Raw genomic sequence first — 18,791 nt, 5'->3', positions numbered from 1 at the left:
AAGACGTGGCTGAGGTTGACAATGAAGGAGGATCAACTTAATGGCTTAGCTCTGTTGAACACTCACCGAGACACTGATTGTCCTATTGATGATGTAATTAACCAATTTGCCAGAAAGAATAGGTGTGTAGAATTCATCATTTGAGGAAGAGGACCACAGTTCCAAATCTTTTATATATCATAAGATGGCATTGTCTTGTGTGTATAATCAGTTTAAATAAAACTTTCTTAAACTTTGCATGCCACTTGATTATTTTTTATTACGGTAAAAGTAAAGGTAGCTCAAGACATCCTTAGCGCCCCCTCCTTGAGGTTTGTCTGTTTCTGCCACTGGACTGCAGTCATCTGTGTATGAGTTGTGTTTGTGTGAGTGTGTGTGTGTGTGTGTGTGTGTGTGTGTGTGTGTGTGTCTGTCTGTCTGTCTGTCTGTCTGTCTCTAATCTACTTTTGACAAAGGCGTGGGTCGGAGGTTTTATTTGTGACAGCCTTTTTGTTGTGCCCATCTGCGACTCAGCACCTCTGCTTATGGTGAGTGACGACTTTCCTTTTCATAATAATATTATGATTAATTTCATTACTCCAAATTACTTCAATGCAAGCTATTGTTTTTTTGAGGAGGGTGCCTCCAGTACCCGTCCGCCCCTTTTTCTCACCACCACACAGAAATAAGACTGCTAAGTATGTGCTAGAATCTTTGTAGTAAGCTTAGTTACCAACATTTGAAGATATTTATTAAAATTATTTTATTTATTATTTATTATTTATTAAAATTTATCACTTGATAATGGAATATTCAATTGCTTGGTCTTTCAAAACGTGTAAATATTGTTGTGAGTCTAAATTCTAGCAATGTATGAATGCTCAGTGTCATGCCAATATGAACTAATAAATTTTCTTGAGATTCCAACCAAACTAAGTGGTTGAATGTCTATGAAATTTCAGACAAGTGGTCCTCAGCCACTGCAGTAATTAAACTATGGGAATTCTTATGTATGATTGAAACAGTGGTTTAGTGGTAGTGATCTTAAATGTATTCTAAAAATGTTTTAGTTGACAGCATTCCTTGGAGTTGTTAAATATATAAATATTATTTTTGTAGTTACAATTTAATATGATGTTCTTTTCATTAAACACATTGTAATCATGCTAGTCATTATAAGACACAGATTAGTGATAAGTTCTTTTCTGGTAATGTATTGAACGCCTTTTAAAAATTTAAATGGAAGTAAGCTTACTTTGAATATTCAAAAGAAGTTCTACTTAAAAAAGCTAATTTTATTCTTCTTTACAGGACTGAAAACACAGAGAGATCATCTCAAAGCAGGAGTCAAGTATGAAAAAATTAGAGCTTATTCTTCAAATGGCAACTATACTCCTAACCAGCAGCTTCTAATATTACACAGTTTATGTGAAATTCATGCTGAGCTTTATGATGCAGTTGATGCAGTAAACTCTTCTTACGGATTTCAAATCCTTGTCCATACATTGTCCATTTTCTTGCATTGCATTATTAGTCCGTACTTCTTTCTGTTAAATCTTTTATACCCAATGACATATGGACAGACAGATCCTGCCTTCCTATCATTACAATTAATGTGGATACTCATTCATGTGTCCAAACTTTTCCTCATAGTACAACCATGTTCTGCAACATGCAATGAGGTAAGTTCAAATAATAACTCTTACTAGAATAATGATGCACAGAACTGAATTGCGTATTCAACATACACCTCTTTTCACAACACACAGTTTTCGTGTACACTATTCTTAATAGATGTGGCTTTTGGGTTTTTCAAGCTTTGTCTTCAAGAAATGTTATGCATATGTGCATATATATATATATATATATAAAAACAAAAATGATGTGACTTACCAATATATATATATATATATATATATATATATATATATATATATATATATATATATATATATATATATATATAAACAAAAATGATGTGACTTACCAAATGAAAGTGCTGGCAGGTCGACAGACACACAAACAAACACAAACATACACACAAAATTCAAGTTTTCGCAACAAATTGTTGCCTCATCAGGAAAGAGGGAAGGAGAGGGAAAGACGAAAGGATGTGGGTTTTAAGGGAGAGGGTAAGGAGTCATTCCAATCCCGGGAGCGGAAAGACTTACCTTAGGGGGAAAAAAGGACGGGTATACACTCGCACACACACACATATCCATCCACACATATACAGACACAAGCAGACATATTTAAAGACAAAGAGTTTGGACAGAGAGTTTGGGCAGAGATGTCAGTCGAGGCGGAAGTAAAGAGGCAAAGATGTTTTTGAAAGACAGGTGAAGTATGAGCGGCGGCAACTTGAAATTAGCGGAGGTTGAGGCCTGGCGGATAACGAGAAGAGAGGATATACTGAAGGGCAAGTTCCCATCTCCGGAGTTCTGACAGGTTGGTGTTAGTGGGAAGTATCCAGATAACCTGGACGGTGGAACACTGTGCCAAGATGTGCTGGTCATGCACCAAGGCATGTTTAGCCACAGGGTGATTCTCATTACCAACAAACACTGTCTGCCTGTGTCCATTCATGCGAATGGACAGTTTGTTGCTGGTCATTCCCACATAGAAAGCTTCACAGTGTAGGCAGGTCAGTTGGTAAATCACGTGGGTGCTTTCACACGTGGCTCTGCCTTTGATCGTGTACACCTTCCGGGTTACAGGACTGGAGTACGTGGTGGTGGGAGGGTGCCTTGGACAGGTTTTACACTGGGGGCGGTTACAAGGGTAGGAGCCAGAGGGTAAGGAAGGTGGTTTGGGGATTTCATAGGGATGAACTGAGGTTGCGAAAGTTAGGTGGACGGCGGAAAGACACTCTTGGTGGAGTGGGGAGGATTTCATGAAGGATGGATCTCATTTCAGGGCAGGATTTGAGGAAGTTGTATCCCTGCTGGAGAGCCACATTCAGAGTCTAATCCAGTCCTGGAAAGTATCCTGTCACAAGTGGGGCACTTTTGTGGTTCTTCTGTGGGAGGTTCTGGGTTTGAGGGGATGAGGAAGTGGCTCTGGTTATTTGCTTCTGTACCAGGTCGGGAGGGTAGCTGCGGGATGTGAAAGCTGTTTTCAGGTTGTTGGTGTAATGGTTCAGGGATTCCGGGCTGGAGCAGATTTGTTTGCCACGAAGACCTAGGCTGTAGGGAAGGGACCGTTTGATGTGGAATGGGTGGCAGCTGTCATAATGGAGGTACTGTTGCTTGTTGGTGGGTTTGATGTGGACGGACGTGTGAAGCTGGCCATTGGACAGGTGGAGGTCAACGTCAAGGAAAGTGGCATGGGATTTGGAGTAGGACCAGGTGAATCTGATGGAACCAAAGGAGTTGAGGTTGGAGAGGAAATTCTTGAGTTCTTCTTCACTGTGAGTCCAGATCATGAAGATGTCATCAATAAATCTGTACCAAACTTTGGGTTGGCAGGCCTGGGTAACCAAGAAGGCTTCCTCTAAGCGACCCATGAATAGGTTGGTGTACGAGGGGGCCATCCTGGTACCCATTGCTGTTCCCTTTAATTGTTGGTATCTCTGGCCTTCAAAAGTGAAGAAGTTGTGGGTCAGGATGAAACTGGCTAAGGTGATGAGGAAAGAGGTTTTAGGTAGGGTGGCAGATGATCGGCGTGAAAGGAAGTGCTACATCGCAGCGAGGCCCTGCACGTGCGGAATATTTGTGTATAAGGAAGTGGCATCAATGGTTACAAGGATGGTTTCCGGGGGTAATAGATTGGGTAAGGATTCCAGGAGTTCGAGAAAGTGGTTGGTGTCTTTGATGAAGGATGGGAGACTGCATGTAATGGGTTGAAGGTGTTGATCTATGTAGGCAGAGATATGTTCTGTGGGGGCTTGGTAACCAGCTACAATGGGGCGGCCGGGATGATTGGGTTTGTGGATTTTAGGAAGAAGGTAGGGGTGTGGGGTGTGGTGGGGTCAGGAGATTGATGGAGTCAGGGGAAAGGTTTTGTAGGGGGCCTAAGGTTCTGAGGATTCCTTGAAGCTCCGCATGGACATCAGAAATGGGATTACCTTGGCAAACTTTGTATGTGGTGTTGTCTGAAAGCTGACGCAGTCCCTCAGCCACATACTCCTGTCAATCAAGTACCACGGTCATGGAACCCTTATCCGCCGGAAGAATGACGATGGATTGGTCAGCCTTCTGATCACGGATAGCTTGGGCTTCAGCAGTGGTGATGTTGGGAGTAGGATTAAGGTTTTTTAAGAAGGATTGAGAAGCAAGGCTGGAAGTGAGAAATTCCTGGAAGGTTTGGAGAGGGTGATTTTGAGGAAGAGGAGGTAGCTCCCGCTGTGACGGAGGACGGAACTGTTCCAAGCAGGGTTCAATTTGGATAGTGTCTTGGGGAGTTGGATCATTAGGATTAGGATTAGGATCATTTTTCTTCGTGGCAAAGTGATATTTCCAGCAGAGAGTACGAGTGTAGGACAGTAAATCTTTGACGAGGGCTGTTTGGTTGAATCTGGGAGTGGGGCTGAAGGTGAGGCCTTTGGATAGGACAGAGGTTTCGGATTGGGAGAGAGGTTTGGAGGAAAGGTTAACTACTGAATTTGGGTGTTGTGGTTCCAGATTGTGTTGATTGGAATTTTGAGGTTTTGGAGGGAGTGGAGCTGGAAGTGGGAGATTGAGTAGATGGGAGAGACTGGGTTTGTGTGCAATGAGAGGAGGTTGAGGTTTGCTGGAAAGGTTGTGAAGGGTGAGTGAGTTGCCGTTCCGGAGGTGGGAAACCAGGAGATTGGATAATTTTTTGAGGTGGAGGGTGGCATGCTGTTCTAATTTGCGGTTGGCCTGTAGGAGGATGCTTTGAACAGCCGGCGTGGATGCGGGAGAGGAGAGGTTGAGGACTTTTATTAAGGATAGGAGTTGACGGGTGTGTTCATTGGCTGAGTTGATGTGTAGGTGAAGGATTAGGTGGGTGAGGGCAATGGATTGTTCAGTTTGGAACTGGTATAGGGACTGATGGAAAGAAGGGTTGCAGTCAGAGATGGGAACTTTAAGTGTGAGGCCTTTGGGGGTAATGCCAAATGTCAGACAAGCCTGAGAAAATAAAATATGGGAGCATAATCTGGCTAGGGCGAAGGCATGTTTGCGGAGGGAATGTAAATAAAACTTAATGGGGTCGTTGTGGGGGTGTTGTGAGGGTGACATGGTATTAGAAGGTGGAAAGTGTAACATGAGGCTGAAATGAAAATGAAAAATATATATATATATATGGGGAGAGATAAAGGTGAACTAGAAAGCAACTGGAGATCTGGTGTGAAAAAAGGCGAAAAAGTGTTGGTTGTATTGATCCTGTGGTGAACTTGGGTTGGTAGACAACGATGTGCATAAAGGTTAGGTGGTTGTGATGCCGCCAAAACACGTTAAAGGGTGGAGAAATTCGAGAAAATTTCGAAAAAACTACTTGTAAATGTATTAAAAGGAGTGGTTTTGTGGTGGCAGATTATGAGAATGAGGCTAAACATTGTCTGACGAAGAAATAATGACGTTAAAACCTGTGGGAAGCGGCTAAAAATGAACAACGATGTGTGAAAAAACGGAAATGGAAATAAAGCGAAAGTTATTAGAACTAGCCGAAATGGTTGTTTAATAGGTGAAAGGAACTGTTAGTGAACTAGAAACGGTGGGTTTTATAGCGGCGGTAGTGTTGAAAGCAAAAAAAAAAAAAAAAATTTTTTTTGTTATGGTTTGGAAGTAGGTTACGTATTATTACGTATTACGTAATATTGAGTATATATCGGCGGGATAAAATTGTATAGTAAATTACGCTAAAAAGGAGAAGGTGAATACAAAGTGAAACTACTGGCAAAACACAGAAAGAGAAAATAAGACGACAGAAAAGATTTCGAAAGGCAACAGTGACAATAATAAACGTGATTGTTGGGTTCAAATTAATGATATGAATATAATAGGGAAACATTCCACGCGGGAAAAATATATTTAAAAACAAAGTTGATGTGACTTACCATACGAAAGCGCTGGCAGGTCAATAGAAACACAAACAGACACATACATACACACAAAATTCTAGCTTTCGCAACCAATGGTTGCTTCGTCAGGAAAGAGGGAAGGAGAGGGAAAGACGAAAGGATGTGGGTTTTAAGGAAGAGGGTAAGGAGTCATTCCAATCCCGGGAGTGGTAAGACTTACCTTAGGGGGAAAAAAGGACAAGTATACACTCGCACACACACACATATCCATCCGCACATACACAGACACAAGCAGACATTTGTAAAGGCAAAGAGTTTGGGCAGAGATGTCAGTCGAAGCGGAAGTATAGAGGCAAAGATGTTGTTGAAAGACAGGTGAGGTATGAGCGGCAGCAACTTGAAATTAGTGGAGGTTGAGGCCTGGCGGATAACGAGAAGAGAGGATATACTGAAGGGCAAGTTCCCATCTCCGGAGTTCTGACAGGTTGGTGTTAGTGGGAAGTATCCAGATAACCTGGACGGTGTAACACTGTGCCAAGATGTGCTGGCCGTGCACCATGGCATGTTTAGCCACAGGGTGATCCTCATTACCAACAAACACTGTCTGCCTGTGTCCATTCGTGCAAATGGACAGTTTGTTGCTGGTCATTCCCACGTAGAAAGCTTCACAGTGATCGTTGGGAGTATGTGGCTGAGGCTGAGGGACTGCGTCAGCTTTCAGACAACACCACATACAAAGTTTGCCAAGGTAACCCCATTCCCGATGTCCATGTGGAGCTTCAAGGAATCCTCAGAACCTTAGGCCCCCTGCAAATCCTTTCACCTGACTCTATCAACCTCCTGACCCCACCGACATCCCACACCCATACCTTCTACCTTCTTCCTAAATTCACAAACCCAATCATCCCGGCCGCCCCATTGTGGCTGGTTACCAAGCCCTCACAGAACGTATCTCTGCCTACGTAGATCAACACCTTCAACCCATTACATGCAGTCTCCCATCCTTCATCAAAGACACCAACCACTTTCTCGCACGCCTGGAATCCTTACCCAATCTATTACCCCCGGAAACCATCCTTGTAACCATTGATGCCACTTCCTTATACACAAATATTCCGCACGTCCAGGGCCTCGCTGCAATGGAGCACTTCCTTTCACGCCGATCACCTGCCACCCTACCTACAACCTCTTTCCTCATCACCTTAGCCAGCCAGCTTCATCCTGACCCACAACTTCTTCACTTTTGAAGGCCAGACATACCAACAATTAAAGGGAACAGCCATGGGTACCAGGATGGCCCCCTCGTACGCCAACCTATTCATGGGTTGCTTAGAGGAAGCCTTCTTGGTTACCCAGGCCTGCCAACCCAAAGTTTGGTACAGATTTATTGATGACATCTTCATGCTCTGGACTCACAGTGAAGAAGAACTCAAGAATTTCCTCTCCAACCTCAACTCCTTTGGTTCCATCAGATTCACCTGGTCCTACTCCAAATCCCATGCCACTTTCCTTGACGTTGACCTCCACCTGTCCAATGGCCAGCTTCACACGTCCGTCCACATCAAACCCACCAACAAGCAACAGTACCTCCATTATGACAGCTGCCACCCATTCCACATCAAACGGTCCCTTCCCTATGGCCTAGGTCTTCGTGGCAAACAAATCTGCTCCAGCCCGGAATCCCTGAACCATTACACCAACAACCTGAAAACAGCTTTCACATCCCGCAACTACCCTCCCGACCTGGTACAGAAGCAAATAACCAGAGCCACTTCCTCATCCCCTCAAACCCAGAACCTCCCACAGAAGTACCACAAAAGTGCCCCACTTGTGACAGGATACTTTCCGGGACAGGATCAGACTCTGAATGTGGCTCTCCAGCAGGGATAGGACTTCCTCAAATCCTGCCATGAAATGAGATCCATCCTTCATGAAATCCTCCCCACTCCACCAAGAGTGTCTTTCCGCTGTCCACCTAACCTTCGTAACCTCTTAGTTCATCCCTATGAAATCCCCAAACCACCTTCCTTACACTCTGGCTCCTACCCTTGTAACCGCCCCCAGTGTAAAACCTGTCCAAGGCACCCTCCCACCACCACCTACTCCAGTCCTGTAACCCGGAAGGTGTACACGATCAAAGGCAGAGCCACGTGTGAAAGCACCCACGTGATTTACCAACTGACCTGCCTACACTGTGAAGCTTTCTATGTGGGAATGACCAGCAACAAACTGTCCATTCGCATGAATGGACACAGGCAGACAGTGTTTGTTGGTAATGAGGATCACCCTGTGGCTAAACATGCCGTGGTGCACGGCCAGCACATCTTGGCACAGTGTTACACCGTCCAGGTTATCTGGATACTTCCCACTAACACCAACCTGTCAGAACTCCGGAGATGGGAACTTGCCCTTCAGTATATCCTCTCTTCTCGTTATCCGCCAGGCCTCAACCTCCGCTAATTTCAAGTTGCCGCCGCTCATACATCACCTGTCTTTCAACAACATCTTTGCTTCTTTGCTTCCGCCTCGACTGACATCTCTGCCCAAACTCTTTGCCTTTACAAATGTCTGCTTGTGTCTGTGTATGTGCGGATGGATATGTGTGTGTGTGCGAGTGTATACCTGTCCTTTTTTCCCCCTCAGGTAAGTCTTTCCACTCCCGGGATTGGAATGACTCCTTACCCTCTTCCTTAAAACCCACATCCTTTCGTCTTTCCCTCTCCTTCCCTCTTTCCTGACGAAGCAACCATTGGTTGCGAAAGCTAGAATTTTGTGTGTATGTATGTGTCTGTTTGTGTTTCTATCGCCCTGCCAGTGCTTTCGTATGGTAAGTCACATCATCTTTCTTTATATATATATATATATATATATATATATATATATATATATATATATATATATATAGGAAAAAAGGACGGGTATGCACTCGCACCCACACACATATCCATCCACACATATACAAACACAAGCAGACATATTTAAAGACAAAGAGTTTGGGCAGAGATGTCAGTCGAGGCGGAAGTGCAGAGGCAAAGATGATGTTGAATGACAGGTGAGGTATGTGTGGCGGCAACTTGAAATTAGCGGAGATTGAGGCCTGGTGGGTAATGGGAAGAGAGGATATATTGAAGAGCTAGTTCCCATCTCCGGAGTTCGGATAGGTTGGTTGTTGGTGGGAAGTATCCAGATAACCTGGACGGTGTAACACTGTGCCAAGATGTGCTGGCCGTGCACCAAGGCATGTTTAGCCACAGGGTGATCGTCATTACCAACAAACACTGTCTGCCTGTGTCCATTCATGCGAATGGACAGTTTGTTGCTGGTCATTCCCACATAGAATGCATCACAGTGTAGGCAGGTCAGTTGGTAAATCACGTGGGTGCTTTCACATGTGGCTCTGCCTTTGATCGTGTGCACCTCCCGGGTTACAGGACTGGAGTAGGTGGTGGTGGGAGGGTGCATGGAACAGGTTTTACACCGGGGGCGGTTACAAGGATAGCAGCCAGAGGGTAGGGAAGGTGGTTTGGGGATTTCATAGGGATGAACTAATAGGTTACGAAGGTTCGGTGGACAGCGGAAAGACACTCTTGGTGGACTGGGCAGGATTTCATGAAGGATGGATCTCATTTCAGGGCAGGATTTGAGGAAGTTGTATCCCTGCTGGAGAGCCACATTCAGAGTCTGGTCCAGTCCCGGAAAGTATCCTGTCACAAGTGGGGCACTTTTGTGGTTCTTCTGTGGGGGATTCTGGGTTTGAGGGGATGAGGAAGTGGCTCTGGTTATTTGCATCTGTACCAGGTTGGGAGGGTAGTTGCGGGATGCGAAAGCTGTTGTCAGGTTGCCCAACATAGCTCAGCTGTAACCAACACCTTTTCGCCTTTTTTCACACCAGATCTCCAGTTACTTTCCAGTCCACCTTTATCCCTCCCCATATATTTTTATTTTCATTTTCATTTCCTCATGTTACACTTTCCATCTTCTAATACCATGTCACCCTCACAACACCCCCACAATGACCCAATTAAGTTTTATTTACATTCCCTCCGCAAACATGCCTTCGCCCTAGCCAGATTATGCTCCCATATTCTATTTTCTCAGGCTTGTCTGACATTTGTCATTACCGCCAAAGGCCTCACACTTAAAGTTCCCATCTCTGGCTGCAACCCTTCTTTCCATCAGTCCCTATACGAGTTCCAAACTGAACAATCCATTGCCCTCACCCACCTAATCCTTCACCTACACATCAACTCTGCCAATGAACACACCCGTCAACTCCTATCCTTAATAAAAGTCCTTACTCTTTCCTCTCCCACATTCACACCGGCTGTTCAGAGCATCCTCCTACAGGCCAACCGTAAATTAGAACAGCATGCCACCCTCCACCTCAAAAAACTATCCAATCTCCTGGTTTCCCACCTCCGGAAAGGCAACTCACTCACCCTTCACAACCTTTCCAGCAAACCTCAACCTCCTCTCATTGCACACAAACCCAGTCTCTCCCATCTACTCAACCTCCCACTTCCAGCTCCACTCCCTCCAAAACCTCAAAATTCCAATCAACACAATCTGGAACCACAACACCCTAATTCAGTAGTTAACCTTTCCTCCAAACCTCTCTCCCAATCCGAAACCTCTGTCCTATCCAAAGGCCTCACCTTCAGCCCCACTCCCAGATTCAACCAAACAGCCCTCATCAAAGATTTACTGTCCTACACTCGTACTCTCTGCTGGAAATATCACTTTGCCATGATGAGAAATGATCCTAATCCTACTCCTAATGATCCAACTCCCCAAGACACCATCCAAATTGAACCCTGCCTGGAACAGTTCCGTCCTCCGTCGCAGCGGGACCCACATCCTCTTCCTCAAAATCACCCTCTCTAAACCTTCCAGTAATTTCTGACTTCCAGCCTTGCATTTCAGTCCTTCTTAAAAAACCTTAATCCTACTCCCAACATCACCACTGCTGAAGCCCAAGCTATGCATTATCTGAAGGCTGACCGATCCATCATCATTCTTCCAGGGGACAAGGGTTCCACGACCGTGGTTCATGATCGTCGGGAGTATGTGGCTGAGGGACTGCGTCAGCTTTCAGACAACACCACATACAAAGTTTGCCAAGGTAACCCCATTCCCGATGTCCATGTGGAGCTTCAAGGAATCCTCAGAACCTTAGGCCCCCTGCAAATCCTTTCACCTGACTCCATCAACCTCCTGACCCCACCGACACCCCGCACCCCTACCTTCTACCTTCTTCCTAAAATCCACAAACCCAATCATCCCAGCCGTCCCATTGTAGCTGGTTACCAAGCCCCCACAGAACGTATCTCTGCCTACGTAGATCAACACCTTCAACCCATTACATGCAGTCTCCCATCCTTCATCAAAGACACCAACCACTTTCTCGCACGCCTGGAATCCTTACCCAATGTGTTACTCCCGGAAACCATCCTTGTAACCATTGATGCCACTTCCTTATACACAAATATTCCGCACATCCAGGGCCTCGCTGCGATGGAGCATTTCCTTTCACGCCGATCACCTGCCACCCTACCTACAACCTCTTTCCTCATCACCTTAGCCAGCCAGCTTCATCCTGACCCACAACTTCTTCACTTTTGAAGGCCAGACATACCAACAATTAAAGGGAACAGCCATGGGTACCAGGATGGCCCCCTCGTACGCCAACCTATTCGTGGGTTGCTTAGAGGAAGCCTTCTTGGTTACCCAGGCCTGCCAACCCAAAGTTTGGTACAGATTGATTGATGACATCTTCATGCTCTGGACTCACAGTGAAGAAGAACTCAAGAATTTCCTCTCCAACCTCAACTCCTTTGGTTCCATCAGATTCACCTGGTCCTACTCCAAATCCCATGCCACTTTCCTTGACGTTGACCTCCACCTGTCCAATGGCCAGCTTCACACGTCCGTCCACATCAAACCCACCAACAAGCAACAGTACCTCCATTATGACAGCTGCCACCCATTCCACATCAAACGGTCCCTTCCCTACGGCCTAGGTCTTCGTGGCAAACAAATCTGCTCCAGCCCGGAATCCCTGAACCATTACACCAACAACCTGAAAACAGCTTTCACATCCCGCAACTACCCTCCCGACCTGGTACAGAAGCAAATAACCAGAGCCACTTCCTCATCCCCTCAAACCCAGAACCTCCCACAGAAGTACCACAAAAGTGCCCCACTTTTGACAGGATACTTTCCGGGACAGGATCAGACTCTGAATGTGGCTCTCCAGCAGGGATACGACTTCCTCAAATCCTGCCATGAAATGAGATCCATCCTTCATGAAATCCTCCCCACTCCACCAAGAGTGTCTTTCCGCTGTCCACCTAACCTTCGTAACCTCTTAGTTCATCCCTATGAAATCCCCAAACCACCTTCCTTACCCTCTGGCTCCTACCCTTGTAACCGCCCCCGGTGTAAAACCTGTCCAAGGCACCCTCCCACCACCACCTACTCCAGTCCTGTAACCCGGAAGGTGTACACGATCAAAGGCAGAGCCACGTGTGAAAGCACCCACGTGATTTACCAACTGACCTGCCTACACTGTGAAGCTTTCTATGTGGGAATGACCAGCAACAAACTGTCCATTCGCATGAATGGACACAGGCAGACAGTGTTTGTTGGTAATGAGGATCACCCTGTGGCTAAACATGCCTTGGTGCATGACCAGCACATCTTGGCACAGTGTTCCACCGTCCAGGTTATCTGGATACTTCCCACTAACACCAACCTGTCAGAACTCCGGAAATGGGAACTTGCCCTTCAGTATATCCTCTCTTCTCGTTATCCGCCAGGCCTCAACCTCCGCTAATTTCAAGTTGCCGCCGCTCATACATCATCTGTCTTTCAACAACATCTTTGCTTCTTTGCTTCCGCCTCGACTGACATCTCTGCCCAAACTCTTTGCCTTTACAAATGTCTGCTTGTGTCTGTGTATGTGCGGATGGATATGTGTGTGTGTGCGACTGTATACCTGTCCTTTTTTCCCTCTCAGGTAAGTCTTTCCACTCCCGGGATTGGAATGACTCCTTACCCTCTTCCTTAAAACCCACATCCTTTCGTCTTTCCCTCTCCTTCCCTCTTTCCTGATGAAGCAACCATTGGTTGCGAAAGCTAGAATTTTGTGTGTATGTATGTGTCTGTTTGTGTTTCTATCGCCCTGCCAGTGCTTTCGTATGGTAAGTCACATCATCTTTCTTTATATATATATATATATATATATATATATATATATATAGGAAAAAAGGACGGGTATGCACTCGCACCCACACACATATCCATCCACACATATACAAACACAAGCAGACATATTTAAAGACAAAGAGTTTGGGCAGAGATGTCAGTCGAGGCAGAAGTGCAGAGGCAAAGATGATGTTGAATGACAGGTGAGGTATGTGTGGCGGCAACTTGAAATTAGCGGAGATTGAGGCCTGGTGGGTAATGGGAAGAGAGGATATATTGAAGAGCTAGTTCCCATCTCCGGAGTTCGGATAGGTTGGTGTTGGTGGGAAGTATCCAGATAACCTGGACGGTGTAACACTGTGCCAAGATGTGCTGGCCGTGCACCAAGGCATGTTTAGCCACAGGGTGATCGTCATTACCAACAAACACTGTCTGCCTGTGTCCATTCATGCGAATGGACAGTTTGTTGCTGGTCATTCCCACATAGAATGCATCACAGTGTAGGCAGGTCAGTTGGTAAATCACGTGGGTGCTTTCACATGTGGCTCTGCCTTTGATTGTGTACACCTCCCGGGTTACAGGACTGGAGTAGGTGGTGGTGGGAGGGTGCATGGGACAGGTTTTACACCGGGGGTGGTTACAAGGATAGGAGCCAGAGGGTAGGGAAGGTGGTTTGGGGATTTCATAGGGATGAACTAATAGGTTATGAAGGTTTGGTGGACGGCGGAAAGACACTCTTGGTGGACTGGGCAGGATTTCATGAAGGATGGATCTCATTTCAGGGCAGGATTTGAGGAAGTTGTATCCCTGCTGGAGAGCCACATTCAGAGTCTGGTCCAGTCCCGGAAAGTATCCTGTCACAAGTGGGGCACTTTTGTGGTTCTTCTGTGGGGGATTCTGGGTTTGAGAGGATGAGGAAGTGGCTCTGGTTATTTGCATCTGTACCAGGTTGGGAGGGTAGTTGCGGGATGCGAAAGCTGTTGTCAGGTTGCCCAACATAGCTCAGCTGTAACCAACACCTTTTCGCCTTTTTTCACACCAGATCTCCAGTTACTTTCCAGTCCACCTTTATCCCTCCCCATATATTTTTATTTTCATTTTCATTTCCTCATGTTACACTTTCCATCTTCTAATACCATGTCACCCTCACAACACCCCCACAATGACCCAATTAAGTTTTATTTACATTCCCTCCGCAAACATGCCTTCGCCCTAGCCAGATTATGCTCCCATATTCTATTTTCTCAGGCTTGTCTGACATTTGTCATTACCGCCAAAGGCCTCACACTTAAAGTTCCCATCTCTGGCTGCAACCCTTCTTTCCATCAGTCCCTATACGAGTTCCAAACTGAACAATCCATTGCCCTCACCCACCTAATCCTTCACCTACACATCAACTCTGCCAATGAACACACCCGTCAACTCCTATCCTTAATAAAAGTCCTTACTCTTTCCTCTCCCACATTCACACCGGCTGTTCAGAGCATCCTCCTACAGGCCAACCGTAAATTAGAACAGCATGCCACCCTCCACCTCAAAAAACTATCCAATCTCCTGGTTTCCCACCTCCGGAAAGGCAACTCACTCACCCTTCACAACCTTTCCAGCAAACCTCAACCTCCTCTCATTGCACACAAACCCAGTCTCTCCCATCTACTCAACCTCCCACTTCCAGCTCCACTCCCTCCAAAACCTCAAAATTCCAATCAACACAATCTGGAACCACAACACCCTAATTCAGTAGTTAACCTTTCCTCCAAACCTCTCTCCCAATCCGAAACCTCTGTCCTATCCAAAGGCCTCACCTTCAGCCCCACTCCCAGATTCAACCAAACAGCCCTCGTCAAAGATTTACTGTCCTACACTCGTACTCTCTGCTGGAAATATCACTTTGCCATGATGAGAAATGATCCTAATCCTACTCCTAATGATCCAACTCCCCAAGACACCATCCAAATTGAACCCTGCCTGGAACAGTTCCGTCCTCCGTCGCAGCGGGACCCACATCCTCTTCCTCAAAATCACCCTCTCCAAACCTTCCAGTAATTTCTGACTTCCAGCCTTGCATTTCAGTCCTTCTTAAAAAACCTTAATCCTACTCCCAACATCACCACTGCTGAAGCCCAAGCTATGCATTATCTGAAGGCTGACCGATCCATCATCATTCTTCCGGGGGACAAGGGTTCCACGACCGTGGTTCATGATCATCGGGAGTATGTGGCTGAGGGACTGCGTCAGCTTTCAGACAACACCACATACAAAGTTTGCCAAGGTAACCCCATTCCCGATGTCCATGTGGAGCTTCAAGGAATCCTCAGAACCTTAGGCCCCCTGCAAATCCTTTCACCTGACTCCATCAACCTCCTGACCCCACCGACACCCCGCACCCCTACCTTCTACCTTCTTCCTAAAATCCACAAACCCAATCATCCCAGCCGTCCCATTGTAGCTGGTTACCAAGCCCCCACAGAACGTATCTCTGCCTACGTAGATCAACACCTTCAACCCATTACATGCAGTCTCCCATCCTTCATCAAAGACACCAACCACTTTCTCGCACGTCTGGAATCCTTACCCAATGTGTTACTCCCGGAAACCATCCTTGTAACCATTGATGCCACTTCCTTATACACAAATATTCCGCACATCCAGGGCCTCGCTGCGATGGAGCATTTCCTTTCACGCCGATCACCTGCCACCCCACCTAAAACCTCTTTCCTCATCACCTTAGCCAGCCAGCTTCATCCTGACCCACAACTTCTTCACTTTTGAAGGCCAGACATACCAACAATTAAAGAGAACAGCCATGGTTACCAGGATGGCCCCGTCGTATGCCAACCTATTCATGGGTCGCTTAGAGGAATCATTCTTGGTTACCCAGGCCTGCCAACCCAAAGTTTGGTACAGATTTATTGATGACATCTTCATGATCTGGACTCACAGTGAAGAAGAACTCAAGAATTTCCTCTCCAACCTCAACTCATTTGGTTCCATCAAATTCACCTGGTCCTACTCCAAATCCCATGCCACTTTCCTTGACGTTGACCTCCACCTGTCCAATGACCAGCTTCACACGTCCGTCCACATCAAACCCACCAACAAGCAACAGTACCTCCATTATGACAGCTGCCACCCATTCCACATCAAACGGTCCCTTCCCTACAGCCTAGGTCTTCATGGCAAACAAATCTGCTCCAGTCCGGAATCCCTGAACCATTACACCAACAACCTGAAAACAGCTTTCGCATCCCGCAACTACCCTCCCGACCTGGTACAGAAGCAAATAACCAGAGCCACTTCCTCATCCCCTCAAACCCAGAATCCCCCACAGAAAAACCACAAAAGTGCCCCACTTGTGACAGGATACTTTCCGCGACTGGACCAGACTCTGAATGTGGCTCTCCAGCAGGGATACGACTTCCTCAAATCCTGTCCTGAAATGAGATCCATCCTTCATGAAATCCTCCCCACGCCACCAAGAGTGTCTTTCCACCGTCCACTGAACCTTCGTAACCTGTTAGTTCATCCCTATGAAATCCCCAAACCACCTTCCCTACCCTCTGGCTCCTATTCTTGTAACTGCCCTCGGTGTAAAACCTGTCCCATGCACCCTCCCACCACCACCTACTCCAGTCCTGTAACCCGGAAGGTGTACACGATCAAAGGCAGAGCCACATGTGAAAGCACCCACGTGATTTACCAACTGACCTGCCTACACTGTGATGCATTCTATGTGGGAATGACCAGCAACAAACTGTCCATTCGCATGAATGGACACAGGCAGACAGTGTTTGTTGGTAATGAGGATTACCCTGTGGCTAAACATGCCTTGGTGCACGGCCAGCACATCTTGGCACATTGTTACACCATCCAGGTTATCTGGATATTTCCCACCAACACCAACCTATCCGAACTCCGGAGATGGGAACTAGCTCTTCAATATATCCTCTCTTCCCGTTACCCACCAGGCCTCAATCTCCGCTAATTTCAAGTTGCCGCCACTCATACCTCACCTGTCATTCAACATCATCTTTGCCTCTGCACTTCTGCCTCGACTGACATCTCTGCCCAAACTCTTTGTCTTTAAATATGTCTGCTTGTGTCTGTATATGTGTGGATGGATATGTGTGTGTGTGCGAGTGTATACCCGTCCTTTTTTCCCCCTAAGGTAAGTCTTTCCGCTCCCGGGATTGGAATGACTCCTTACCCTCTCCCTTAAAACCCACTTCCTTTCGTCTTTCCTTCTCCTTCCCTCTTGCCTGATGAGGCAACAGTTTGTTGCGAAAACTTGAATTTTGTGTGGGTGTATGTGTCTGTTTGAGTTTTTATCGACCTGCCAGCACTTTCGTATGGTAAGTCACATCATCTTTGTTTTTAAATATATTTTTTTTTGTTTTTAAATATATTTTTCCCGCATGGAATGTTTCCCTCTATATATATATATATATATATATATATATATATATATATATATATATATATATATATATATATATCTTGGCACACACACACACACACACACACACACACACACACACACACACACACACACACACACACACACACACACACATATATATATATATATATATATATATATATATATATATATATATATATATATATAAAAACAAAGACATATATATATCTTGGCATATATATATATATATACATATATACATATATATATATATATATATATATATATATATATATATATATATATATATATATATATATAAAACAAAGATGAGGTGACTTACGGAACGAAAGCGCTGGCAGGTCGATAGACACACAAACAAACACAAACATACACACAAAATTCAAGCTTTCGCAACAAACTGTTGCCTCATCAGGAAAGAGGGAAGGAGAGGGGAAGACGAAAGGAAGTGGGTTTTAAGAGAGAGGGTAAGGAGTCATTCCAATCCCGGGAGCGGAAAGACTTACCTTAGGGGGAAAAAAAGACAGGTATACACTCGCACACACGCACATATCCATCCACACATAGAGACACAAGCAGACATATTTCAAATATGTCTGCTTGTGTCTTTTTTTCCCCCTAAGGTAAGTCTTTCCGCTCCCGGGATTGGAATGACTCCTTACCCTCTCCCTTAAAACCCACTTCCTTTCGTCTTCCCCTCTCCTTCCCTCTTTCCTGATGAGGCAACAGTTTGTTGTGAAAGCTTGAATTTTGTGTGTATGTTTGTGTTTGTTTGTGTGTCTATCGACCTGCCAGCGCTTTCGTTCGGTAAGTCACCTCATCTTTGTTTTTATATATAGTTTTTCCCACGTGGAATGTTTCCCTCTAATATATATATATATATATACACACACACTGTAGCTCCTCTTATTCTCGTGAGATGCTAGAATGTGGAACAAATTGAAGAATATATAAATGTACAGACCACATATCAGATAGTAAAGTTACTTCACAAAAACAGTTACAGGGAAAATAAGAACATAAAACTAAAACAAAACAGAAGCAAAGTGATTAGACATCATACAGGGATTAATACATGTTGTACAATACCTAAAAATACACAGTAAAAATAAAACAGATAAAAATCTATTTACTAAGTGGCGGCGGGAGAAAATACATATAAAAATGTTGAAATTTGCTAGC

At 45.3% G+C, this 18,791-nt stretch overlaps 1 protein-coding gene across 1 annotated transcript in view; it reads left to right on the top strand.

Moving 5' to 3' along the window:
• Positions 1-1,561: 1,561 nt before the first annotated feature.
• LOC126455677 (putative gustatory receptor 28b) overlaps positions 1,562-18,791 on the top strand; it is a 102,277-nt gene continuing 85,047 nt past the window's right edge. The window contains exon 1 of the mRNA XM_050091444.1: positions 1,562-1,661. Coding sequence (XP_049947401.1) covers positions 1,593-1,661 — 69 coding nt within the window. The 5' untranslated portion in view covers positions 1,562-1,592. The remainder of the gene's footprint in view (positions 1,662-18,791) is intronic.

Source organism: Schistocerca serialis, chromosome 2 (assembly GCF_023864345.2).
Source record: "Schistocerca serialis cubense isolate TAMUIC-IGC-003099 chromosome 2, iqSchSeri2.2, whole genome shotgun sequence".
Taxonomy (NCBI): Eukaryota; Metazoa; Arthropoda; class Insecta; order Orthoptera; family Acrididae; genus Schistocerca; species Schistocerca serialis.
This window is presented reverse-complemented; position numbering and strand designations above follow the sequence as displayed.